Below are 27,995 nucleotides of genomic sequence, written 5' to 3'. Positions count from 1 at the left end.
GAGAGGAATGGCTGTAAGCCATGTGTGTGAATTTTGACCCCCTGTGTTGGGGGATGGACATGTGAGCCCTGGATGAAGTTACCCCACCCCAAACCCCTTGTGAGGGGCAGCCCAGGAGTTCTGATTGGGTTTAAGTCCCTGGGGGGTTTCTCCCTTGCTGTGTTTCTAGTGGTCTCTGACCCTGAACTCCACCCTAGTTCTGTCCCTCAAAAACCCCTGCTTGGCCTCCGTTTGGGGCTCTCTGTTCTGGATCTGAGTTTGTTCCCATGCTGAATAAATGGTTTCATGAACAAAAGCCTGTCTCGTTGGTGTTCCATGGTGGTCCCCAGAACCCTGCGGCTTCTCTGGATGTGATCCTGCAGTTGCAGACTACAACACTAAGGCACACCAGACACTAAAACAACGAGCTAACAAAGGAATAAAAGGCCAAAGCAACACACCCTAGCAAGCTACAAAGGAAGATAGTCTTCCCGCATCACCTGAGCCTGCTTAAGAGGTGTTGCCGTGACCAAATACGACTGGAAAAGAGTGACCCCCTTGGACAATGAGCCAGAAAAGCAGGCCTCCTGGCTACTCCTGTGAGGACGGTTATAGATGTACAAAACACTTGCTTGTGGTGAGAGACTTCTCCAGGTTCAAGCTGTTCAGGTATAAGCAATTTATTATATGGCTAGAGGGAGGAAGAGACCCATACCCGCCGCCAGCCTCAGCGTACACGTGGTCAGGGAGGGAGAGAGAGTGGAGTGGGGAGAGAGATTAAAGAGAGAGGGGATAACAAGAGTAAGAGAGGGAGAGCAGGGAGAACAAGAGAGGCTTAAGAGAGAGCGGGGAGAGAGAGCCTAAAGAGAGCTAGGAGAACAAGAGCATTAAGAGCTTAAGAGAGAGAACACAAGAGAATTAAGAGAGCTAAGTTCTCATTACAATACATTATATCCTTTTCTATAGTGAATATTCCAATTCCCAGTAAGCAATCACTATGAGACACACCCACTAAAGAATTTACATACAGCCTATAAGAACTACTACATTACCATACAGCGTTACATTTCAAACTCTAAAAGCTTTACAGATTCTTCTCTTGCTGCTTGACCTTTGGATTCTCCATCAGCAGAAGGACATTATTTCATCAACAGGGATTCTCCTTTAGCTGAATAGGCTATTGTTCTTCAGTCTACATAGTAACTAGTACTCAGCATCTTATGACTCAAAGCGAGCTTTCATTTCTATTTCAATTCTAGGCTTCATATTTTCAGAATCTTTTGCTAAACAATCATATTCATAAGGTTTCCCTGTCAGCTCTGTAGTGTGTGCTGCAAAGCTGAATTGTGCCTCCTCCTTGGAGTTGCCAGTGTGGGAGCACCAGTGGTGTGAGCAACCCCTCAGGCCCCCACCCCAAGGCTGAATTCTAATAAAGGTGTAAAATGGGAGTCCATCTCCTGGCCCACTTATTTCAGTAATTTATGGGATAGTCACAAACAAGCGTAGTCCAGGGTACCTAAATTTCACCTCAGAAACCCCTTCCTCAGCCACTCACGCTGAACACAAACCATATCTTTATCAATAACTCCTATAGCACAGAGACCACACACACAACTGCACTGAACATATGTTTGCCTGTGCTAAAAAACAAAAATGGAGATTGGCAGAGCCCCCATCACCTCCCTGCTTAGTCAGGGCAGACAAGGGTGAACTGTGAGCAGCCACAGAGGTCTGCGGGGAGCTGCAGATCAAACCCCAGGCAGAGTCTTGGCATGAGCAGCTCAGCTCAGAACTGCACATGCTGCCTTCCCCCCTCCAACATTACTTTTGGAAATGGCTTCACCCTTGAATTTCACAGCCATTGTCTGCCTTTGCAATCTTTTCCAAAGGGATGGTCTGTGCGTCACTGTGGAAGGTGCGACGGCAGGAAAGCTCAGGGTCAGAATGGCAACCTGGGCCAGGAGTGGGGTCACCTTCAGGCAGCCAAGTAGATACATTTGTAGGGAAGAAGGGCCTTAGTGGTACCACACCAAAGATGGCAGCCCAGCCGGAAGTGGCTTCTGCCAGCACAAAAGATGGTGATGAGGGGTTGGTGTCACATGATGTCATACCAAATATGGCATCTTAAACGTACCAAACGTACCAAAGATAGTGGACTAACCAGGTGGTCACGTGAGGCTACACTAAAGATGGCGTCTCATCAGAAAGTGACTTCTGCCAGCACCCAAGATGGCGATCTAAGGAGGAAGTCACGTGATGCCACACCAAAGATGGCCGGTAGGCACAATACTTATTTGACCTTCCGGAAACGGCTGCACTTTTTGCGCATGCGCTCTGTGTAAGGATGAGATTGGTGCCCAGAAGGACCCTCTCGCCTCTCAAAGGTGTCTCTTCGATTGCCTGAACCCGACGCTGACTTCACTCTTTCAGCACAATTTTCCGCGGCGTTTCCCGGTGTGAGGACATGGACTCTGGGGCCAGCAGCGCCGGGGGCGGGCAGGAGCCTGAGCGGGCGGCAGCAGGTAGCAGTGATAACGCCTCTGTTGCAGCCACGCCTCGCCACTCTGCGAGCACTCCCCGAGGCCACACGGGGCCGGCCCGGGTTTCCCCCACACCCCTTGGCCCAGGGAAATGCAGGAAAACACAAAAGCATGGAGGAAAAACAGTCACCGGAGCTGTCTGAGCCATCTCCCTGCCCGCAGTCTGGCATCTGCCCAGAGCCAGGAGTACCCGGCAGGATGCAGCTCCTCTTTCCCAGGAGGTGAGAGCTGTGGGAGCCACAGCTGGGGAGGCAGGGTTTGCCAGGCAGGGCAGCAAGGACAATTCCAGCTCCCAGCAGCTCTCTGGGAGTACTGCCTGGACTCTGGACTGAGGAGATGGGAGGTGTGGGTGGTGTTCATGTCCTCGGGAGCTGCTGCTGAAATAGCAACTGGCAGCAGCCTCATGTGAGCTGGGAAATGAACATAAGCAGGCTGAAAACAAGCCACAGAAATGGGTTAAAATGGGATGGAGTTCTCCCAAGCATCTAAAAATAAAAACACGTTTTGCTTTTGTTTTAGTAAATCAACGCTGCAGTGATTCTCGAGTTGTTGGCATTTCTTTTGCCATAGTTTTGGTGAGATGCTGCGTCCCTGCCTTTCTCCCAGCTGCTGTTGGCTCAGGAGGTACCCCCGATTTCCCTGTGAGCTGCTGGTTTGTTCACTGCTTCTCCGAGCCCAGTGGTACATTGGAGACAGCTCATGGTGTTCCCAAGGCTGCGTTTCTGCCTGCAGGGACAGTTATGGTACTATTGGAGCTGTGGTGAGAAGCGAAGGGTCAGCAGTGAGAGGTTTGGGATGCTCTTCCTGTGGGCATGCACATTCCTTCATCCCAGGCAGGCTCTTGGCTTGGATTCTTCAGCTGTTACTTGCCAAGCACTGGAACGGTCTTACTTGTGCAGGGAAAAGAATATTTAAGGGCAAAGCAAAGCTGGGTATGTTCTGGCTTCAGAAAGATCCTTTCAGAAGTAAGGGATAGTGAACTGGTCCACTGTGCCAAAAAGACCAAGTGGGATGTTAAGGTGTGGGACAGTCTGGAAGATTCCTTCTGCCCAAAGGATCATGTAAAGCTCAGCACTAGAAAAGTCTGAATCTTGGAGTGCCTTTTGTTGGCTTGTTGAGCATGGAAGAGATGCTGAATGTGAAATTCCAATGGAGCTGCCATTGCTGCAGTGAGAAGCAGTGGAAGCTGTTTGCTGGCTTGTTGCCCACCTTCCCCTCAGTCCCCTGGAGCTCCAGGTCACCAGGCATCACCTTTGCTTTTCCAAGGGTTTTTATGCTTAAGGGTTTTTAAACATGGCCATGGGCTTAGCTGCAGCTGGATTTTGTTTCAGGAAGTGTCTCCTTGTCTGGTTTGTGATTTACCAGTTCCCATGACAGATTAACTGCAGTAGAAGCAAGTAGTTGAAGCCCAGAGTCTAGACTGGGATGCTCCAGGCCCCTGCCAAGCACAGGGGTTGTTGCTTGGTGTTGATTCTCCAGTCCTGTCTGCTCAAGCCTTGTTCTGAACTGCTCAGCCATAAATGCCACTGCAAGAAGAGCAGAAAATCCCATGACTCCTGTGGGTCACTCATCTGCATTGAGGTTGTGCTGCAGCCTGAGCTGTGGGGTCTGAACAGCCTCCAGACAGCCAGGATTGCTCCCTGATGCCATCCCCCAACTTGACAGGGTTGTGTTCCTCCAAGCCCAGGTGCTGTTTTAGTGGTGCTGGAGAGATTGAGGGGATGGAGAGCTGTGTTTTGGCAGCAGGAATTCAGTGAGGAGGGGAGATCCCCCAAAACTGGTTAAAGCAAATTCTGCTGGGTTTGGGTGCCCTAACCCCAAAAAATGATCCTGGTTAAAGGGAACTTGAGGAAACAGTGGGATATGCTGGAAGGGCTGTGCTGGAACCCCCAAACCCTGGTCAGGGATGCTGGGCACTGTCAGCTCCATAGGGATACTATAGAGGGGCTCTGCTGGGATCCCCAAGTTCCAGCCAGAAATGCTGGGCACTACCAGCTTTTTGGGACACTGCCTGATCCAGAGAGATTTCCCGTTATTTTCTTTTGTGCTCAGCACCTGGCACTTCATTAGGGTCCCACAGGCCAAAAATCCCATGGGAGCAGCAGAGGAGGAGGTGTGGGTAGGTTAGGGTGGACCCCCTCCTCCGGACTGGGGCCCAGATGATGTGGGGATGAAGCAGGAAGGGAGAGGAGAAAGGAGAGTATAGAGGAAATGAAGTACAGAAGAAAAGAAACGTAGAAGAAAAGAACTATAGAGAGAGACATATACAAAGAGCCCAGCCCAGCCACAACCTCCCACGCCGAGCGCCGAGGATTAAATAGTTGCAAAGGTAATTCCTGGGGGTTGAATCCCCTCGGCCCCGCCCCGCGCAGCCACTCTGAGGACCTGCGCACCTGAGCTGGCCCCGCTCCATCCAGAAATTCCGGTGGGTCCGCGCCCGCTCCTCTTAGCGCGGTGTATCTCAGCCCAGGGTGCGGCGGGATCGTCGCTCGGAGCACTGTACGGAGCCCGAGGCGCTGAGCTGGGGCCAACACCGGGATCCGGCCCCGGAGATCCGGGTCCGGGTCCCGACGGTGTCCACTGGAGGTCCCGGGCGGAGCCGCTTCTCCTTCGGCGGGCGGGATGCGGGATTTGAGCTGGGATGAGGACTGGGATCGCCGCAGGCGGGAGGAGCCGCTCCGGGACGGGCTCTGGGGTTGAGCCCGGCGCTGCCACTCCTGCTTCCGCCGGTTCGTGGTAGGGGTCCCGCCGGGGCTCCGGGCGCGGTCCCGCTGCTGCCACGGGGAGCCGGGGCTGTGCCGGTGCCGTGCTGGTGCCGGGAGGAGGGCGCTGGCTCCGCGAAGCAGGAAGCGGGCGGGGCGCTGCGCTCGCCGGTGCCGGGCCCGGGCCCGGCCCCGCCGCCGCCGCCTCGTCAGGGCCGCCCGTCCCCCGGCGGGGCGCCCCCTGGCGGGCGGGAGCGGCGGGGGGCGCGCCCCCTGGCGGGCAGGCCCGCCCCCCCCGCCCCGGAGGGCCCCGGGCCCAGCTCCGCGCGGAGCCGCCCCCGCCCCGGCACCCCCAAGGCCACCGCGCCCTCCGGACCGGGCAGCGCCCGCCTCCCCCTCCCCGGTGCCCGCACCCCCGGGCCGAATGAGCGGGGCTGGATCGCCGCAGGCGGCAGGAGCCGCTCCGGGGCTGGGGCTGAGTCCGGCGCTGCCGCTCCTGCTCCGGCCGCTCCCGCTGTGGGACCAGAGCCCGCCGGGGCTCGGTACTGCTCCAACTGCTCATCCGACACCTGTTGGGTGAGACTTAACGCTATTCCTGCTCTCCCCCACTTTCTATGTGCCTTGCACTCTCCAATGGAAAAAGCTGTGAGTTTAAAAAGCCAGTGAAAACTGTTTGCTCTTTATTTCCAGAGGACAGGAGGTTCTGAGTTGGAAACAGCCATGAGGATCATCAAGTCAAGCCAGGGGCTGCTCTGAACAGGCACCTGGAGATGCTTCAGCCCAGACAGACCCCACCCACACCCCAAAAACACCCCAAGGAACAGCTGGCATTACCTGGGAATGTCAGCACCGTGCATTTGCGGAGAGGCTTAGGCAGCAATTCCCAGTGCTGACCTCCTGGAGCTCCCACACACCCCCAGGTATGTCCCACCCACCCCAAATCTTTTTCCTTCCAGCCTGGAGACATCATCTATCAGCAACATTAAAGCCAAGAGAATCTTCCCCCATACAGAAATTAAACCGTGAGCAATAGTTCTCAGAAATGACTTAAAATAAAAGGTTAGCATGGGATGAGGTTTTGTTTGGATTAAATTTGGAGTTTTTCAGGGAGCCAGCTGGACCTACAGAACTGATGGAGAGCTTTCACGGGGGGATCCCACTGGAGGTGTGCTGAAAGCAGGGATGTTCATCCCTTTCCTCAGGGTAAAGAACTTCCAGAGGCCACTCCAGGGGTTCTGAAATGAACTCAACTTCTTCAGGGGGAGATGACCTCCCCTGGGCCCAGGAGCTGCCTCAGCATGGGCCAGGAGTGTGTGCGGCCACCGCTGTCTCCTGCTTTAAAATATCGACTGGAGCCTCACCTCAGGGGGGTGAAATTGGCTAAATTCCAGGGAACTCTGTCAAGTGTCCCCCAAGGACATTGGTGGGGCTGGGGAATGAAGGGTATAAATAGCAAATTCTGTGGATTATAAATCTGTTTTTGTCCTGATCTCACAGAGCTTCCCTGGAACCTCTGCTGGTTCCTGACACAGCTGGTGTCAGCTCTGCATGCGAATATCCACATTCCATGAGGACTGTCAGGTTATTCCAGCAGGAATTTGGGGCTATGGGCATCGTTCATCTGAACTATGGGTGTAAGACCTTAAACTGCACATTGACCTGGGGGACTGTGACTGGGAATCCAGGAGGGAATTCATTGTTTTACAAGTATAAACTATTCCAGGGAGCAGCACTGACAAGGTTGGGAGCTGCTGCTTCACCACACAGTGTCAGCAAAAGAGAGAAAACACAAAATGTGCATCCAAAAACAAGGATAAAATGGTTCGTCCAGCTTTTGGTGGGACCAGGGTTTATTCTGCCCTGAAATGACAAAGAACTGCATCAGACCTCCAGAGACCCCTTGAGAAGCCAAAGTGAGGAAGGAAACAAACACAAACAGATAAACCTCTGCCTCTCCTGGGGACAGCACAGGTCCAGCTGTTCCTGGGGACTGGGAATGTGTCTGGAGCTAAAAGCAGCTTACCAGGCTGGAGGGGCTTTCCTAAAGCACCACCTCTGGGAAGCAAAGTGTAGAAGTAAGGCCCGGCGCTTGGAAGATGTAACGGAAAGATAGTAACCCCCCCCTTCATGGTAATGCCTCCTGCAATTAGCCAATAGCACCTAGCTGTGATGAAAGCAGATGGGAGTAACACAGTGACCCTAGGTTATAAAATGTCAAATTCTCCAGCAATAAATGCCATTCCGCCATCCATCACATTGGTGTCTGTGGGCAATGGACCGAGTGGCTAAGGGGGGGCACCGTGCTGTTCCTTGAACCAGGGTGTTTGCCTTGCTTAAAAGACAACATTTGGTGCCGAAAACCCGGGAAGAAGCGGGATTCAAATCTAGAAAGTGAGGATTACCTGGAAAACGGGAGCGGCGGTCAGGACCGGCTAGACCAGCCCTGGCGAGGGAGATGTCTCTACGAAGATGGAATCATTGATAAAGGTTGTATCTGAATTACATAAGCAGTGGGGGGTAGATTGCAAATCTAGGGATTTTACGCTTGCTATCGCAAGGCTTTTGCATATTGGGATTATAGAGCAACCAGTGGACATTCTCCACCCTGAGGTGTGGGAGAAATGTACCAGAGCTCTCGCTAATGAAACTATAGATTCAGGTAGTATGAAACATTTTAAGTCATGGGGTAAGGTCGTCAAAGCTTTGAAAAAAGCTAGACAAAAGCAAGAGACCTGGACGGCGGCAAAAAACTGTCTGTTGGCCACCCCGAAACTGGGAGTCAGTGCCACTACACAAACTTCAGAGCCCCCAGATGAGAGCAGCTCAGCTGAGTCGAAGGGGACACAAGAGGATGATGTGTCCCCTCAATCCCCAAACCCTGATCTGCTCTCAAACGAACAGCAGAAAGCAAGAGATTTTTGGAGAAAGTTAACAGAAGAAGCCAGAGGTGTTGCAGACAAAGTCAGGGGGGAAGTATCCCCCCAGGGGCTTAAAAATGGCGCTGAGCAAAAAGACATACAGTGGAAAAGGAATGTCCTTAGGGAAAACAAAGAACAAACACTGGCATTGAGAGATGAACACAGTCGGGAGGTTGGGAAAGATAAGGAATGTGAAGAAGGATGCGGGGGAGGTGTAAAGAGGGAGAGGGAAAAGAATGTAGAGAAGAGGGGGAGCAGAGGGAGGAACAGAGAGTGGAGTGAAGGGCGGAGTGAAAGGTGGGGTGAAAGGCGGAGTGGAGGGTGGACTGAAGGGCGGGGAGAACCAGGAGGGCGGGAACAGCCCGCCCTCAGGGGTGGTAGGCGGGGCCGGAGCCAAACAAAAAGGCACAGGAAACAGGAAGTAGCCAGCCAGTCGAGCTCTGACTCCGATCAGGATACTAGCGACGAAGGGTTTGGAGGCCGAGTCCTCAGAAGAGGAAACAATAAACAAGAATATCCCCCTCCGCATCAAAAAAGAACAGAGAGGATACCCCTCTCACAGACTGGGGTCAGATAAGAGCAGAATGTGCCACCTGGGTCCCCCCAGATGCGCTAGTGTTCCCAGTCTGGGTGTCTGAGTGGGGACAGAGAGTTTACTCACCAATAAATCCTAAAGAAGTTAAAATGATTGTTAAAGCAATTTCAGAAAAAGGGCTTAATTCTGCCATGGTCACCTCCCTTATCGATGGTCTTTTTGGAGGTGACGACCTGCTCCCTTTTGATATAAAACACACTTGCAGATTGTTTTTCGATGGGGCAGGGATGATTGTTTTTAAACAAGAACAGGAAGACAACTGTGCCAGATACCTAGCCCAAATAAATGGGGCAGACCATCCACTACACGGCTCCAGCCTGCTGCAGTTAATGGGCACAGACCCAGGCATGGTTACACCTCAGGCACAAGCCCAGGGTATGCAGGCCCACGAAGTTATGACAACCACTTGTGCAGCCAGAGAAGCTATTCGCTCGGCCTCTAGAGTTGTTGCTAAGCCATCACCATGGGCTACCATAAAGCAAAATGAAAGTGAGAGCTTTACACAATTTGTAGACCACCTTCAGGCAGCTGTTGACTCCTTGGCCCTGCCCCCAGAGGCAAAAGGCCCAGTCATGGCAGACTGCTTGCATCAACAATGCAATTTGACAACCAAGGAAATCTTCCGATCACTACCGGCAGGGGCAAATATCGCAGAGATGATTAAGCATGTTGCGAGGGAGGAACAGGTAGCTCCGATTCAAACTGCAGTCTGCACAGCAATCGCTAACGCGATGGTGTGTTTCAAATGCGGTCAGGCAGGTCACGTTGCTGCAAATTGCAAAGCAGGGGGGCCCTAGCAGTGCCCACCTCACAGCAGAGCCAATTTAAAGGGCCATGCTGGGCTTGTGGGAAAAAGGGGCACCTTGCCAGAGAATGCAGATCCAAGGCTCAGGGAAGCGGGAGGGGGAGGGGACAGCAGGGCCGCATCCAGTCCTCTCCCACTTGGGATGCGAGGCGGCCCAGTTATGTCAATCCTGCAAGGACCGAGCTGCTCCCAAATCCATTACCCCCCCGAGAGGCGACCACTTTCATGACTCAGCCGGTTACTCAGCCAACCCTGAGTAACCCTCAGGGGCAGCAGGGATCACAGTCAGGGGACATGACCCCAGGGTGGCCCTGGCAGTAAGGTGTGACAACCCACCGGTGGTATGGGGGATCTGCACCCTTTATGACACCTCAGGTGATCAAAATATCCCCTCTGGATCTATCAGTGTTCCTTTTCTAATTGATACTGGGGCAGATGTCACAGTCATTCCAGAAACAAATTGGCCTTCGCTCTGGAAACTAGAGGATGCCCCCATGGTAGGTGGGGTTGGAGGGCTGTCACGGGCTCGGAGAAGCGCACAGCTAATAGCCATTACACTCCACACAGAAAAAGGGCCAGAAAAAACTATTGCCCTCTTCCCGTATGTCATGACAGGAATCCCCAGCCCTGCTAGGGAGGGACACCCTAGCCTTGCTAAAAGCCAGGGTGACAAATTTACCCGAAGGGCCACTGCTGCATACCCGCTGCCACCAATCAGGCTTTCTTGGAAATCATCCGACTCGGTGTGGGTCGAGCAGTGGCCCCTGTCCAAGCCTCGATTAGATGCCCTTCTTGAGTTAGTTAACCGTGAATTACAACAAGGTCACATAGAGCCATCTACTAGCCCGTGGAATACCCCTGTTTTCGTAATCCCTAAATGATCCAGAGAAGGGTTTCGCCTCCTCCATGATTTACGTGAAGTAAATAAGAAAATTTAACCCATGGGACCTGTTCAAACATTGTTACCTATGAACTCTGTGGTGCCGGAGGGCCAACCCTGTGCTGTTCTTGATATCAAAGACTGTTTCTTTTCTATACCCTTACATGAAGAAGACAGAGAGTGGTTTGCTTTCTCAGTGGTGTTTCCAAACAGCCAGTGCCCCAGCCTATGCTTCCAGTGGAAAGTGCTGCCTCAGGGGATGGTCAACTCACCTACAATCTGCCAAATCACAGTCGATCGAGCGCTAGCACTGATCCGCCATAGCAACTTTACTGCGACCATCATCCAGTACATGGACGACATCCTGATTACCATGCCCTCGGGAGGTCAGGTAGACCAGTTAGTGTAAACAATCACAAAGAATCTAAAAACAAATGGCTTTGAAATCGCGAGTGCAAAAATAAAAAAGGGGCCGTGTGTAACCTTTTTGGGGGTGGGGATCACAGGCTCTTACATATCCCCTCCCCAGATAAAGATCCGTCGAGACATCAAAACGCTCCATGACGTGCAGCAGCTGGTGGGATCCCTGCAATGGTTCTGCAACATCGTCTTAATCCCACCCGAGAAGATGGCCCCCCTGTATGATCTCCTGAGAGGGAAAAATCCATGGGAACACAAAGCCCTGACAGCAGAAGCAATGGACTCTCCTGACTTTATCGAACAGCAGGTATCTTTAAGTTCCCTCGCCAGGTGGAAGCCCCAGGTACCACTTGATCTGTATGTGCATTTCACAAAGGGAGGGGGAGTAGGAGCACTAGCTCAAGGCCCCCCAGAAAAAGCTCACCCAATACAGTGGATAGTCCTGGGAAAACAGACACGTGCATTTTCCCCAGGAGCTGAGTACCTCAGTAGCCTCATTATGAAAGGTAGAAAACTTGCCCTGAGACATCTTGGCATTGAACCAGCCAGAATATTCCTACCTTTCCGCAAGCAACTCTCTACACAGTCAACAGTGATGTCAGAATACCTGGCGACAGCCCTGGTTGGATTCGGCGGAGAGATTCAATATTCTGCAAAGCCCCCTTGGACTCTGCTAGCTGTTGTCGACATGGACCTACCACAAAAGGTCATGGACCGGTCCCAGCCAGGACCAACAGTCTTCACAGACACATCCTTGACAACCTCCACTGCGGCTGCAGTGTGGCAATCAGAGGATGAGTGGCACTGCGTCAAAATGACTGATCATACACTCTCAGTCCAGCAACTGGAAGTAGCAGCTGTGATACTGGCATGTGGACTGTTCCAAACAGAGCATCTTAACACTGTAACTGATTCAATGTTTGTAGCCAAGCTTTGCCTGGCTATGTCAGGACCCAGCATATCGACATCTACAGCAGCTCTAATGCTAGAAGAAGCGCTCTCCTCTCGAAAAGGTACCATATCGGTCATCCACGTCAACAGCCACGACCCAGTCAAAGGGTTCTTCCAGATCAGCAACGATAAAGCAGATGCTGCCGCAAAAGGATTGTGGACTTTACAAGAAGCTCGTCAGCTACACGAAACCCTGCACATCGGAGCCAAAGCACTAGCAAAGAGATGTGAAATCTCAGTTGCTGATGCAAAACATGTAGTAGCTTCATGCCCCCACTGCCAAAAGGCACCACTGTGGTCCTGTGGAATCAACCCCAGAGGCCTAAAAGCCTCAGAGATATGGCAAACAGACTTTACATTGTGCCAGCTGTTAAAACCCCGAGCATGGCTTGCAGTAATAGTGGATACATACAGCGGAATAATTGTAGCCACACAGCACCTGAAAACCAACTCCAAAGCAACTATCCAGCATTGGCTAACAGCCATGGCTTGGCTTGGCATCCCTAAGCAAATCAAAATGGACAATGGTGCAAATTTTATCTCAAAGCCCAGCCAGGAATTCGCCTCCAAATGGGGTATCACTCTGGTGCAAGGCATCCCATACAATAGCACAGGACAAGCCATCGTTGAGCGAGCAAACCAAACCTTGAAAGCCAAGCTAGAAGTGTTAGCAAAATCAGAAAGCTTTAACAATTCCATTCCCCAGACAGACCAGGCACGCTTGCTAGCAACTGCACTGTTAGCACTGAACCAGTTCCCTAGGGGAGATGAAACTAACAGTCCCTCCCAAAAACACTGGGCCACTCGAGCTCTAGAAGAGGGCCCGCAGGTCATAATCAGAAATGAGTTAGGAGAGTGGGAGCAAGGTTGGAGATTAGTACTCACAGGGCGAGGGTACGCTGCAGTTAAAAGAGATGGTAAAGTGGTGTCCACTTAAGTCAATAAAACCAGACCTTCAAAATGAAACTGACAAGAACTCTGAAGTTTTGTTTGCAGGACTGGATCATTGGGCGCCCGCGTGATGCATATGCTCCAGTGCTGGAAGGAGGTGATGAACCACCAGACAACCCGAAGACGCCCAAAACTCCTGAGCCTGTGAAACCCAAGCGACAACGACTTCTGTGTGTAATCTTGCTTTTAGGACTTGTTAACAGCGAGCAGGTTAGTGCAGAACATAACCCCCATCAACCATTCAGGTGGATCTTACGCCGTGCCTCGAATGAAGTGATCAAAGAGGTAGTCACGGCAGGCACCCCAAAGTTCTTTGTGCTCATCCAAGACATTTTCCCTGGTATAGTAACTCATAACATCCACCCTCGCTTTGAGCTGTACCAGTCATACTGGTGCCCAGCCACACTGGTGCCCAGCCACCAACCCAGGCAAAGACCACTGCCGCCAACTAGGGTATTGGTTTTGTGGCTATTGGGGGTGCGAAACAATAGTCCTGAGTAACAGATGGGCACCACCAAAAGCAGATGAGTTTCTGCAAGTAACCTGGGGTCTGGCAGGCTGTATGCGTCCCAGTTTCAACTCCACAGGGCAAGTGTTTTATGGCTTTTATGATGACCAATCTAAAGTCTGTCATCAAATGATCATGCAGGTCCTGCAGCCAGCAGATGTGGGATGGACCACTGGAAGAATGTGGTCAGTATTCTTGCACAAGCCTGGCAAAGATCCCGGTGAAGTAGTACAAATTATCCGACTCCCAGTCATGACACCTGAAGCAATTGGCCCCAACCTTGTGGTACAGGCTGAGAACCCATGATCTAATAGTCTATACCTGCTGCATAAGCGAGAAGCTTTTCCCCAAAGATCTGAAGTCACTGCTTTCGATTCGCTCTATCGAATGTCAGATGCCACTCTTTTACCTCTAAATCAATCCAACCCCAGTGCCACAGAATCCTGCTGGCTGTTATGACACACAGCCCCCTTACTATGAGGCTGTGGCCCTTAACAACTGGCCGATGTGGTCTAACGCTGAGGCCCCAGTCCAGTGCCGTAGTGAGTCACCTTCTCGCAGAATCACCATCAGCCACATGACCGGGCGAGGGTTTTGCATAGGCAAAGCCACTGTTGTTGGGCTTTTTTTGCCCAACAAAAAAAAGTTTGTGCAAAGTCTGTGCAACCACCGTGCAGGTGGACAAGTCTAAGAAATAGGCAATCGCCCCCTTGTCTGGCATGTGGGTTTGCAACCGCAGTGGGCTAAGCCCTTGCATTTATACCCAAAGCTTTAACTCCTCTGTGGACTTTTGTGTATTAGCTGCTATTATCCCCAGAGTCCTATACCACTCCAGAGAAGAAGTGAACCAGTACCTTAAGCGAACAGGCCGCCTTCAGAAAAGAGAGCTGCTGACAGGACTGTCAATAGCAATGCTGCTCAGCTTGGGAGCGACCGGTACGGCCACTGGTGTCTCCGCTCTGGTAACCCAGAGTCAGAGTCTCTCTCAGCTACAGATGACTGTAGATGAAGATCTACAGAAAGTTGAGAAATCCATATCCTTTCTAGAAAAGTCAGTCTCCTCACTCTCTGAAGTTGTTTTGCAGAACAGGCGAGGTCTCGACCTTCTGTTCATACAGCAAGGAGGCCTCTGCATCGCCCTTAAAGAGGAGTGCTGCTTCTACGCAGACCACACCAGAGTAGTGAGAGACACCATGGCAGAGCTACGGACAGGCTGTCTCAATGGAAGGCGGAGTGAGAAGCCCAGCAAAGCTGGTTCCAATCTTGGTTCGACCAATCTCCATGGCTGACCACCATGGTGTCTACCCTGATTGGGCCAGTTGTGATGATTTTACTTGTGTTAATCTTCGGACCATGTATTTTAAATAAGCTTGTGTCCTTTGTTAAGAGCCGACTAGAAAAAGTTAACATTCTGCTTATAGAAAGGCAACAGATGCTCTAAAAATACACTTAGTCACTGCATGTGCCTTATATTTAATAATGAAAACTGCAGTATCCATTTTATAAGCTTTTAGCCTTTTAGTTAAGTATAGTGTATCCTATATTTTACTCAAGTTTATAATATCTACTTTTAAAACTTTTTATAATATAGATAAGTTAGACAAAATGTTTAGAGATAGATATATAGAAAATAACACTAGAGGTTTTTAAGACTAATACACCTTATATTCTAGCAAATTAGTTATGCATAGAGAGGGGGGAATATGTAGAAGCAAGGCCTGGCGCTCAGAAGATATCGGAATGTAACGGAAAGATAGTAACCCCCCCTCTTCGTTAGTATGGTAATGCCTCCTGCAATTAGCCAATAGCACCTAGCTGTGATGAAAGCAGATGGGAGTAACACAGTGACCCTAGGTTATAAAATGTCAAATTCTCCAGCAATAAATGCCATTCCGCCATCCATCACATTGGTGTCTGTGGGCAATGGACCAAGTGGCCAAGGGGGGCCACCATGCTGTTCCTTGAACCAGGGTGTTTGCCTTGCTTAAAAGACAACAGCAAAGGTCAATGGAAGAAATGGAGTGGTAATTTACAATAATAATAATAATGGTATTGGGAAAGAGCAACAATGGGAGCAACAATAATTCCAAGGGTTCAGGAGGGATGCTGAACTTTAAATGGTGTTTGAGTGAGGCAGCATGTCCTGGGAGTTGTAAAGCACAGCTCCAGGTCTGGGATTACAGGAGCAGTGCAAACTCCTACTGTCCAATCCCTGGATTTGCCTCCTGCCAGCACTCTGCACCTTGGGTATGTTGGGGTGCAGGTGCTCCAGTGCTGCTGCCTTGAGGGACTGGGAAAATGGGTGTTAAACCCCTTCCCATAGGGCTGGCTCTGAGCTCTGGCTGGGGAAAACATTTGGCACCCCTGGCATTTCAATGAAATCAGTTTCCAACGTTTTGGAGATACACTGAGTAAACCCAAGGCACACAAATAAACCTTTATCCATAGGGACAGCCCTAGGGAATACAAAATTATTCCTATGCCTGCAGTGAGTATTCCTCGCCAGTAGTGAGTTTTTGGGGAAAGACTCCAGACTCCTGTCTCCTTCCCTGGCTGTAAAACACTTGCAGAGGCTTTGGAGTTCATACAGGCTTGTCAGGATTTGGATACTTCATTTAAATTCCATTCATGGTAAGGAATTGGAAGTGTCCTAAGGGCACCTCCACTCATACTTGAATTTTAACTCAGTTGAATTTTAAGCCTTCTACCACAGATGAATTTGTATGTCCTTTTGTTAGGAACATCCCACCTCTGCTTCTTTAAGTGCCTCCATATGGGAGATAAAACAAATGGGGACAAAAGTTTTGTATGCAGCTTCCAAGTCAAGTTACCTGCTAGGAAATGACTCCAGCTCTCTGGTACATCGGGTTGTTTAACCACAGCCTGACCTTTTAGGGCTGCAGACTCTGAGCTACACAACTTGGGAGCTGGCAAGTAACAGCAGCTGAGGCCTCATCCCAGCTGTACAAAAAAATAGGGATTGGGCTGCATTTGGATACATGCAGGCAGGTTTGGGCCACTTCAGAAAGCTTCAACCCTTGTTTTTCAGAGATTCCATCAGGGATAATGGCTTTTCACAAATCTCTTCTAACGTACATTAGAACCTGAGTAGGAAAATGGACTCAATCCCTTTGATCCATTGGCCTCATGCCCCAAATTCCAATGGGACAGACAAGTCCCTCTCCTTGGAAGGCAATGTCTCCTACCTGGCCCTGTGCCTTCCCCAGCCATTGGTGGCTGTTGTCTCCATCCTCCCATGCCTCCTCATCTTCTTCCTTGGCAAGGTTGGCTTCCTCATCCTGTGGAGCAAACACAGACATCAGCCTGCTCATCCCAAACGTGGGCAGCAGGGGTGGACTGGTGAGACTAGATGGTCGCTGCTCTGCTGGGCACCATCCCTGCTCCAGGGTCCATTCCCATCATACAGGTAATATCTGCTTCCAAATGGATTGTTGGAACAATCAGGTAGATTTAGTCATGCTGGATCTGTAACACTAGAATCTATTACAATGAGTTATTCTTGCACAGAACACTTGGTTGCAGGGATATATTCCCATTTTTCTTGCCCAGGTTCCCAGATTAAGACAGTAATGTCTTTCCCTGGAGCTATGACTTCAGCTCGTTCAGGAAGGCAATTTGGCCTTTGGCTCCATTATTAAGACTGGTGGATCCAAACTCTATCTCCACCAACAGGAGTGACTTGAGGTGGACCTCCCCTTTTCACAATTGTTTTTAAAACTATCAATATAAATAACTGTGCTACCCTGCCATGGGTTGAATAATCACATCTTATTCACAACTGTTCTATGTGGAAAAGTGTGAAAGGAGTGTAAACTAGTCTTTGACACAGCATAAATAATGCACTCAGAGAAGGGTGTTTGTTGCTGAGGAGGGTCTTCTACCCATGAATGTTGTAGAAAGTGAATTTTCTGTAAGTACTATATCTACTGGTAAGGAGGTATAGTACTTACTAGATATATATATCTATAGTACTTACTATATATTTTAAGGATGCACTGACATCTCTCTATGGCACTGGGCTCTCATCTTGCCTCCTGTGGTGGTTAGAGACCACAGTTAAGAAGCTCCTCCTCTGCTCCTGAGTATGCCATCAGGGTTTTTTTTTCTTTCTTCTCCTTGGGAAATTTCATGGAGATGGTATGTGTCAAAGCAGATTTGGACAATGTGATTCAGTTTTTAAATCTGAAAAGAGCTTTCTCCTTTTCCCCTGAGCCTGTTCCCAACCAGCTGTAATGTAGTACATCCTACAGGGAAAGTAGGTGGGGAGATACACAGGGCAGAGTCAATTCAAGGGTTTGCAGCAAGTCATCAAAGATGATTTAAAAGTTGGAAATGACAAGTGAAGATGGAAATTGTCTGAACCAGTGTTCAGCTCCAGTGCTTTCCTTAGAAAAGGATGTACTGGAATAGAAAAAAATAATCCTGGCCTACATGGTACCTACCCACAGGGAGGTCATAATTCTGTTCCTGGCCGAAGGAGACCTGCTGGCAGCTAAGTGGTTCAATACTTGGTTGTGTTGCAGCAACATGGAAGGGCTGGACTGGAGGCCTTCTCTCCTTGCCAGTTCTGTGAGCAGAAGCATTGCTGTCTTCAGGTGGTTTTTACCCAGAAACTGTGTGTAAGAGGGGAGAGGAAGAAATTTGTCAGGGACCAACCATAATAAAGATCTTTCTAGTGTTGCCCTCCTTTATCAACAGCAAAATCAAAACACTGACCTTTTCTGAATGATTTTTGCCTGACTCAATGCCCACCTGATCATTTACAAGACACTGATAGTTACAGTATTACCTGAAGTTTCTTGAGGCCATGGAAACAGCCAAACAGCCAATGCTGGCAAGATGTTATTCCCTGACAACACATTCAGAGAGAAACAAAGTGCAGGATACTCTTGTCCAAGCGAGCAGTTGCTTTCCTTCACCTGAGAGAGCTTTGAGGTGCTTCTTGGAGCCATTTTGCTAGTCCTGGCAGCAGGTAAGGCCACAAAAATTGTGTAATTGACACTCAAGATGCATTTTGGCCCCTTTTATATAGACCTGTTTAAGATAAAACCTTGGGAGGGTTCTGGGGGGTTGTTTTCCAAACAAAAGCTTTTCTTCAAAATAAACAAACAAACCCAAAATTACTTGTTTTCAAAATGCAGAAATGCAATATTAGGGGCTGACTTCAGAATGGTCTTCTCCTTTCTATATCCATCATTTCTGCTCAGTTATGGTCTGAGCTTAACACTCCACAATGTGATGTTTCTCAACTATGTTTCTCAGTTAATCCATTCCCAAAGCCCTCTCTGAGGGTCCCTTGTCAAAACTTGTAGCTCTTAAGTGAGTAGAGTACACCAAAGATATTTACTCCAGGGCCAACGAAGAAGCCATTCAGTCAGAGCAGTAGATGGCAATGGGGAATAAGGAAAAAAATCAAACTTGTAATTGGGAAACAGCAGGTGAGTTCTTTCACCCAAGCTGGTGCCGTGCCGTTTCCATGCACAAAGGAATGGTTTCCTGGGAGCCATTTTTGTCCTGTCTCATGCATTTTTCCCTGGGTGCTCTGGGCACACAGGAAACACCAACATATCTGCCCAGTAAATTAGTTTTTCACTGTTTAACCCCAGAAAGAAGATTCCCTAAAGAGGAGTTGCAAGCACAGTACTCAATCCACAGGCAAGATCACACATGAGCTGCTGGAGGTCAGCTCCTCATCACTAACTTTTGGGGGTGATCCAGAAGCTGCACAACAGCTGATGGAGAAAGGGAAGAGTGAAATGTGCACAGCCAGCTAAGGATCTGAGAACCTACTCATCCCCAGTAATGCCTGGGCAGCATATGGATTAATGAATTTTACAGAGAAAATCATCCTGGGGCCTTGAGCCAGTGTGGTGATTGAAGTCCAAACTGTGCACTTTGATACAAAGCCAAACCTTGGGAAGCAGAACTCTCTGGTTTGTTCTCCTCTCCTTTCACCTCAGAAATGCCCTCTGATTATCACATGTAGTATCATGCTCCAGCTATGACATATTTCATAGTTTTATAAAGTGCAAGGAAAATGAACACAATTATTATATAATAATCAATATTGTTACTGCAATTAAAATACATTAAAAGTCTAAATATATCATGTTGATCCTTTTCCTCTCTATTTTGCAACTACCACCACTTGAGAGTCTCAGAAAAATTTGCATGGAAAGGTCAAGTCCCACTCCCCCCTTGAAGTGGAGGGGCAGGGCTAACTTCAAATTTGGATAAAATCACTCAGATTTTCTTTTAGGGCTGAAAAATCTGATAAAACCCTGTAGCTGGGGCAACCAAAAAGCTCTTGAATGGCAAGGGAAGTCTCAGTCATGGCAGCTCTTTAAGCTATTCCCTGACAACCATCATTCAGTTCTGTGCCCATCACAGGCTCAGAATCTACAATCTGCTGCCCATGTGATGTCTGACCTTCACTTTGCATTGTGCTTGTTTAAAACATAAATTGCAGTGTGTAAAGCAGGAATGCACAGGGATACCCAGACAGGTATTTAATACCATCAGTGTCTTGTCTCCTGTATCCAGGTTCTGTTTGCTCTGACCTGGGGAGGTGGCTTTGTTTGCCAGCTGCTTTCTGAAGTTTGGGGATCAGCAGGGCTCTGGGGGAGTGTTAAAAGTGAGCACCAGGCTAAGATGTGGATTACAGGAGATCCTTGTGGATTATAGGAACCTAACAAGTTTGGCATTTGAATTGGATCTGCCTGAGGTTAGCTGACAGTGCTGGAACAAGGGCTGTGGCTGAATGGCAAATCCTATCCTTAAGGTTGTGTAAGTGCTTGGACAGCTGCAGGGAATTATCAAAGCCATCAGGTCTTGGTCTCCATTTATGTACATTTATGTTTGTGTCATGTGGAAACAGAGCCATTCAAGCCTTCTCTGCAGGCAAAGTCTGTTTTATGGTCCCACCATAAGCTGCAAGGGCCTTTATTGACTAATTCCTGACTTGGGAAGTGGAATGAGGAGGGCGAGGAGCAGAGATGGAATGGAAAGGTGGAAGAGAGAGCCCAGCAGGGCTGTGCTTCCTCATCTTGCTGTCCCTGAGGAAGATGGCACATTCCTGAGGAGGCTGACATCTGCTTCCCACTGGCACAATCCTCCAGGAAGCCCTCAAGTACAGAGCAGCAAACCTAGACTTCCCATGCTGCAGCAGGGGCAGGGGCCTTGGCTGTTGCTGCTCATGTGCACACAGGAAATGTCTTGTTAGCATCTGAATATTGTAAGTGCTTTGTTTACTTATGTGCTTTAGTGAATAATAACAATAAAAAAAAGCACATTTCCTTATGAGTACTTTAGTGTTTGTCTACTCTAAAGGATGTGGCTGACAAGGTGGAAAGGAAAAGAAAAAAAACAAAGCAAACCCAAACCCAGCTGAAAATAAAGCACTCTCAGAGTCAGTGGAAAGCGTTTCCAGAATTGTACCAGTGTGTTCTGGTCCTGTGACCAATTCTTCCACCTCATCTCAGAGTCCAAAAAGCTCAGCTACAGTTAAAGCAGAGTTGTGCTTGATGCCAACAGCTTGTAGCAGTGCCTGCTCTCAGGGAGGTAAGTGGCAGGGTCACAGATCACTCTTAGCACTGTGCAGGGCAGGACTATAACCTGCTCTCCAAAATTACTCTGAGGCAAATAATCTCTAAAGGCTTTTCAGACTCCATGCAAAAGATAAACAACAAAAAATCTATGAACTCAATCAAAAAGATTACAAGCTCACATCATTCAGGAATCAACACTATCACTACGTTAGGCAAGGAATTTTTTAACATGTCACAGGAGAGGGGACAGTTGGTACTAAATCAATTTAGCAGAATAATTTCATTCAGCAATTTAGATACCACATAACCACTTAAGCTTGTAGAGCATAAGTAAAAACTTATCTTTACTAAAATTTTAAAATAATAAATAGACAATCCATATCAAAAATTGGATAGGATCTGTAACTGAGTCAAGATAATCAGTTTTTCAAAGTGTCATTTGGGGAATTTACCATCAACTTAAATGCACATGGCATATTATATTTACTTAGATGTGTCTTACTTTTAAAAATGTTTAACAAACCAAATGAAATATTCTCTGAAGTCGGTGATGTGAGCTATATTGTCTAGAACATGATGTGAAAAACAACGTTCACTGCTCTGGTAAATTTTAAGAGGTTTAATAAAAATAAAAAGACAATAGAGGACAAAGACAATAAACAAAGTGTTAAAATGGCGGGATGCTTGGCTCTCTGCCAAGAGCACATTTGGTGTCTTGGGAACACTCTTTATATACCATTTCTACTGCATAGACTTTATGCATATTCAAACTTTTCCAGGAACTGTTTTGCATGGCCACTCCTTGGGTCTGCCTTTCTAGAGCATGCACATTTCTTGGCTTTGTGGTTTTAATTCCTTTTTTATCATCCTTTGATTTGGGCTTTGTCTTCTTCTTTCCACAGGCAGTGAGTACTGATAGCAGCCTGGGCCCCATCATCTGTTCACTAGAGGTTATCCTAATTGGTCAGGCAGTTAAAACACACTATATTGACCTATGCCTAAATTCTTGCTAATAGCAGGAAAAAAAGAAGAAACTACATTCACACAGCAAAGCCATTCTAACATTACACATATAACATTCATCTTAATACTTGCGAAAAGCCAACATCACAATATGCATTTACAACAATGACTAATACCAAATTAATTAATTCCTGGGAGAGTTGTGAGATCAAACCCGCTGATGTTTCTGACTCTCCTTCATCTCTGTCTTTGCAGGTCAACCAGGCTTCCCTGCAGTGTTATGGAGTTCTCTGTGCCTGAACTGGTTCTGTCACACTGACCCCCTGAGAGTGGCAGCACACAATGTGCTAATGATACCAGCACTAAAATCCTACCTGGCAGCTGCTGTGACTACAAGGAGAGACAGATCTGCTTGAGCACAGCAGGTACCACAGGTACCAACCCACCTTAGAGAGTCTTGCATGGGGCTGAATTCAGTACAAGGGAACTATCTGAGGCACTCCATCCTCAGGATTTCCACCACCACCAGGTGTGGGTGGTACTTTCTAATTCTTTTCTGATACCAATACAGAGAAAGCATCACAATGGCCTTACAGAACTAACTGATCTCTTAGACACAGTGTGAGCAAATTACAGGAGCTTGCAAAATATCTTCTCTGTCATAGGCCCTTTCCTTGATACACCTTCTATCCCATTGCAAGCACAAGTTTTGGGTTCCCTTCCTCTCCATAGACTGGGTTATCCAGCTGTCCAAATAATCAATTCCAAAGCTTTTCCCCCCAGCCTCCACTCTGCACCACCTTCTGTGCCTTAAATCCAGCAGATTCATGATCTCCCCCAGCAGCTCAGAAGCCCCAGTTCTTAGTGATCTCTGAGGAAGTTGTTCAGGGTTGTGACGCACATCACTGCCAGTCTTGGCCATGCTTCCTGAGGCAGCCACAGAGGAGAGCAGTCCCGAGCATTGGGGCTGGGGTCTCTGCTGGAGCATGTGCCAAGTGCTATCCCCATGATGGACACTCAGTGGGACAACCCAGAAGTGTCCCCTGACCCTGGAGCTCCTGGCTTATTTACAGGAGTCAAGCACTAGTTATCCTGGCAAGGATTCAGGGATTTAAAAATTAACCAAACCCAAACCCAAACCCAACCTAACAAAAAAACCCAAAAAAACCAAACCCACAAAAGAAAAAAAAAAAGTGGTACAATCTTGCCATTTAACTGGAAGTCAAGATCAGAAAAATAAGGTGCTGCCACTGCAGCATCCTAAGACCCTAAAAATGCATCTCTGGGAGTCACAGGCAAGTAACACCACAGGAGGGCTGGTTCCTCTGTCTTTGCTGACCTTATATCTCAGGAAGTGGTACCTCTTTGTCTCAAGCTGGGATGTCAAAAAGCTGCATCTGTTCAAAGCTACATCGTGCAGGCAGCCCAAAGGTCTCCATCCAGGCAGCCAGAGGGGAATGAGCCTATGGCAGTGCTCAGAAATACACAGTACCTCTGTCCTAAGGCCACACTTTGCAATTTAACTCTGTGGCTGTGCATGCTGGACAGATTCCTGCTACAGACTGCAAGCTCAGCTGATTGCTAGGAGATGAGCTCTGGACAAGATGGAATTCCAAAAGCATTTCTGTCTGTGAACTGGAAGGAGGTCAGCAGGTTCTGCAATCACATAGCTGCCTCTAGGTTGTGGAAGACAGGTAATATAGAGAATGGAGAGCATGAAGGAAGGGATGAGCTGGTCCATCTCTAGCAAGGAAAGGGCAGTACTTACAATTCACTGGCTGCACTGCACATTGAGTAAATAGAAAAAAAGCCCAAAATAAACCCAAACAACCAAAACACAAAAAATACCCCAAACCACTCAACTTGCCTTCTATGGTGGCTGTGGATTAGGCACTGAGTGTTCTCTATTTTGGTGAGCAATACAGGACCTTACCCAGACCCAGTAGCAAACCAGCATTGTGAGCAACACTGACTCCCCTGGCCTGATACCATTTATGTCCTAAACTCTCACCAGTTTCATCTTGACAAAATCTGTCCAAGACCCACAGATTCCTTCCCTGGTACCACTATCTGTCACCCTGAAAACTCAGCTTTTGAGCTTGCTAACATAGTTTTCTAAGGACTTTCCCAGGACAGTAACCATAGATATGTGTACATTCTTTCTGTTACACGTCTTGTGATGGGCATCTCTCATGGCCAGTGCAGTGAGAAAGTGTTATCCTGACCATCCAATCCCTGGCCCTGATCAAAAGCCTATAAATCCTGGGAGGAAAAATAAACTCTCTCTTTCTTTCACCACACCTCGACCTGTGTCCATGTGATCTACTCATCTTCAGCGGTAACATCTATCCATGATATGTTGTGCTGTCATTTTCTTTGCCATGAGAATGAATGCCAATTTTTTCAAGACATTTTGGAAACATCCCCCATATCCTATTCTCCTCCCAATGGTAATTGCCCAGGCCCAGAGCAGAAGCAAAGTGGTCTAAATAAAGGAAGTCATCAGAACAAACTGTGAAAGATGATTAATTTTTCTAGGGAATAGAGGTGGGTCTCTCATTCTTCAGCAAGTTTGTGATTTGAGTGGAGTGCAGGAAGAGGGAAGGCACAGTGAGAGAACAGCAGCAGTGGTGGGAAAATGGCCTACAAGTGCCCCTTTGCCAATTGTACCTCAGTGTGGCAATATCACATCTTGGTGGTGGTTTCCAAGAGTGGCCAGAAGACATCTTTGTATTCCCAGAGCACAGGGAACCCCTTAAGAATTGTTTCCATGTCAGCTGGTCTGACAAGTAGATATGTGGAGGAACACTGTTCTATGTGTATGCTCAGAAACAAACACCTGTGAAGTGCAGCCTGCCCTGCATTAAGAGCCCTCTAATCATGTGCAAATGAGAGCAATTCACTGCCAGAGTGTGATGTTTTCGGTTGCTGGTTTGCAAATCAAAAACCAAGGGCTCTTAATTCATACTAGCCCAGAACACAGTTCCAATTTGGTACGACGATTTCATGTTGTTATAAATGAGTAGCCAATTTGATTAATAAAAAAGAATTTATTAAAAAATACAATTGTGAAAAGCCATAAGCAAAATTGAGTTCAACACTGTACCAGGTGAACAGCATCAGATGAGACAGGGAAGGGCTTGCTAGCACTGCTTCACCATGCTTCACAAACTGCAACTGTCCCAAGGTGCTTTCTGTGTTTTCAGGGGGTTTTTTGGGGCTTTCTTGGAATACACTTCTTGTAGACAAATATTCATGTTGTTTTGGGTGTATGTGTTGTAATCTTGTCAGGTTTCTTGGAAATACACTTCTTCCAGATGAATATTCATAAGTTACAATCTTGTCGGACAGATGTTTCTTGGAAATATGTTCCTTGCAGACCCATATTCATGTTGGCTTTCCTGCATATCACTATAACCTCAACAGAGAAGGTTTCCTGGAAATATTCTAGGATTTTTATCAGACAAGATTATAACTTTAGCACGAATTTATTTATGCTATGTATTACAATTGTAATATATTTTGGTATAATTTGTGTTTATTGTACACATATATAACTCAAGTATAATGAATAAAACATGAACAACTGGGGATTGCAACAACGGCGACTGAGAACTCAGGATTTCTGCAAGAGGACAAAGGGAGCACCAAGAAAAGAGATGGATCCACCCAGATAAGACGAGCCACTAATGATTCAGCAATCAGCGCATGATACTGATCCAGTCGACCATGCATCTCAATGTTCTTTTCTGAAAAACTACTCAGACTCCCTCTCCTTCTGGGAAAAAGTCACCATGCTTATACATCTCAATCCCATTTCCCGAAAAACTACTCAAACTACATCTCCTTCTCAGAAAACTCATCAGCAGTTCAACAGCAAAAATATGAATATGTAACAACACATCTCGGAGGAGAAAACTGAGACTGCATAGCCTCAGGCTGAAAAAGCTGTATAAAACTCGTCACTCCGACAGTTTGTGAACTTGGGGAAATCAGTGTGATAGAGGCTGGTTCAGAGATCACCGGATGCCGACCCCAGACGCAACGTTGACTTTAGTTGTGGTTGTTCCAAAATTTGATTTTACAAATTTTTCAATAAAATCCTTAATGATAAAATTTGGCTGAATTTATTTATAACACAATGATGAGGACAATTAGACATTGGAGCAGTTTGCCCACAGCTGCTGTGGAAACTCTCCTGGGAGGTTGTCAGTCTTAAAAACGAGATTCACTTAATAAATTATAAAAAGAATTTAATATAAACAAAAGACAATTAGGAGACAAAAGAAATAAAGCAAAGGGTTAAAACGGCCGGGTGCCCTGGCGGCTTGCCAGAAACACACCTGGTATCTTGGGAACACTCTTTTTATCCCCTCTTGCTATAATGGTTTAATGCATATTCAAACATGTCCCCTCCCTGGTTCCGCCTTCTTAAAACATGCTTTTGCACAGTTTTTATTTTCTGCTGGTCAGCACTTATTTTTGCTGGTCATCATTATTCTTGCTGATGAGCATTATTTTGGAGTTTGGTTTCCTTTCTTTTGCAAATGGTCAGGGTAGATAACCATCCGGGCCTCTCATCCTTCCTTTTGAGGGCAGCTGGGCTTCATATCTTCTGCTGATAACAGTTTGGGCTCTATTGTTCTCCTGATAACAGCTTGGGTTTCACTGTCCTTGCCCTCTGGGGTTTCCTTGCCTTGTACCTAGGAAATTCTTTTAAGCTTAAGACTTGTTAGCAAGAAAAAAGTACATACATAGCTAAAAAGTATTTAACATATAAGATTCATCTGCGAAAGCCAATATCACAATATAAATTTATAACATCAGCAACATTCTGCAACCTGTTCCAAGTTCAATGTTGAGCCAGAGATGGGACTGAAGACATTTGGAGGCCCTTCCTCCCTGACTGATCCTGTGCTAATCCTCCCTTTTCTGCACAGCCATTCTGAAATGGAGGTGTCTTCCTGTATTATTTGGTGGATACACATTTTTTGGGCACAAGGACTGCTCTGTGAGCTGATGAAGCACAGGCAAAATAACTTTCTCCTACTCTCACCTATCCAGCTGCCACAGCAAGTCTTAGGCTCCTGCAGCTGGCCAAGCAGCCCTGCTAGGGCATAATAAATACAAGGGAGAACCATTTGGGATTATCTCCTGAGAACAGTCTGTTCTTTGGCTGATTTGGTAACCAGAAATTGGCACTTGCATCTGCCTGGAGTTAAGTGGTATTACAGCTTCAGTGGACATCTACTTTTTCAAAGCTTCAAACCATTTGCTGCCATTTCCAATCCTCAAAGCTTTTAGTTCTATAAAATTCTATCAGTGCTGTTTGCCAGTTATTAACAAGCCTCCTTCCTTGTTTGCTTTCTCCTCATGGTGCTGCTGGGAAATGGTGGGATATAGGTACAGACCCATGTCATGCCAGCTACATCTTCACTGCTTTTCAGTGCCAAAGGGTCCCTTAGGTAAGCACAAATTCTGCTTGATGCCCTTCGGAAAGCTTAGTTTGTCTAAGCAAAGTTTGTCTCTGCTCACAGCTATGTTGTAAATATGTTGCCTCATCTACAACTGCAGTTCATCAGGCTTCAGGCCAGCCCTCTGCAAATGGTAACCTCAAGGGCACAGCAGAGTCAGAGATGTATCACTGCAGTACAAATAATTCATACAGAAAAAAGCCTTCACTGGAAGAGAAAGATCAAGCATTTGTAGTAAAATATTTTAACAGAGTAAAAGCATGATATTTTAGTAAAAGCCTGTCTGCACAAGCCAGCCTTTGGTGTATAAGTGATGATATTAAAGGCAGTGTCCTTGAAACTCTCCTGAAGCAGTGAGAATGAAAGAAAAGCAATAGCCTTGTGTACTGGGGAAAGAATGTAAACCATACGTATTAACCAATAGTAGCTTGCTAAGCCCGTGGACCCTGTCCAACCCTATAAAAGTGTGCTAGAGATAGAAATAAATGACGTTTGCCATACTTCCGTGAAGACTCGGTGAATAGTCTCGTGGTTTCTCAGTATCTGGCGCTCCGATCAGGGACGCTTTGCAGGCAGAGGGATTTGGCAGGTCTGGGAGCGGAGAGACGGAGACGCGGGCTGGTGGAGCGGATCTGTGCGCGGGAAGACACGGACATGGATCGGTACTGGGTAGATGAGTCCGTGGACGGGAGGATGTGGACACGGGCCGCTGGGGGAGACCAAGGCTGGAGGAGCTGGGGT

General features: G+C 47.7%; 1 protein-coding gene and 1 long non-coding RNA gene across 2 annotated transcripts; one reads left to right on the top strand and one right to left on the bottom strand.

Annotated features, from left to right (window-relative positions):
- Window positions 1-643: 643 nt before the first annotated feature.
- LOC148184267 (uncharacterized) lies at window positions 644-5,345 on the bottom strand. Its single transcript, XR_015772592.1, has 2 exons — window positions 4,913-5,345; window positions 644-4,045 (listed from the first exon to the last, which is right to left on the bottom strand). It is a non-coding gene; the product is annotated as an uncharacterized LOC148184267 (long non-coding RNA).
- Window positions 5,346-5,611: 266 nt separating this feature from the next.
- On the top strand, window positions 5,612-12,921 carry LOC148184266 (uncharacterized). Its single transcript, XM_088055087.1, has 4 exons — window positions 5,612-5,797; window positions 5,940-6,109; window positions 6,297-7,708; window positions 12,787-12,921. The coding sequence occupies exons 1-3, from the start codon at window positions 5,646-5,648 to the stop codon at window positions 6,458-6,460; spliced, it is 486 nt and encodes a 161-aa protein (XP_087911213.1). The 5' UTR covers window positions 5,612-5,645; the 3' UTR covers window positions 6,461-7,708; window positions 12,787-12,921.
- Window positions 12,922-27,995: the final 15,074 nt, after the last annotated feature.

Source organism: Pseudopodoces humilis, chromosome 5 (assembly GCF_049639895.1).
Source record: "Pseudopodoces humilis isolate 2021_Gansu_Grassland_sample_001 chromosome 5, ASM4963989v1, whole genome shotgun sequence".
NCBI lineage: Eukaryota > Metazoa > Chordata > Aves > Passeriformes > Paridae > Pseudopodoces > Pseudopodoces humilis.
Note: the sequence above shows the minus strand (reverse complement) of the source record. Positions and strands in the feature narration are given on the sequence as shown.

What these genes read in the sequence shown, in the direction of transcription:
- LOC148184266 (XM_088055087.1), top strand. Translation starts at nt 5,646, where the DNA reads ATGAGCGGGGCTGGATCGCCGCAGGCGGCAGGAGCCGCTCCGGGGCTG. An exon ending in GCTCATCCGACACCTGTTGG is followed by an intron (nt 5,798 to 5,939) that starts GTGAGACTTAAC and finishes AGTTGGAAACAG; the next exon opens with CCATGAGGATCATCAAGTCA. An exon ending in CTTAGGCAGCAATTCCCAGT is followed by an intron (nt 6,110 to 6,296) that starts GCTGACCTCCTG and finishes GCATGGGATGAG; the next exon opens with GTTTTGTTTGGATTAAATTT.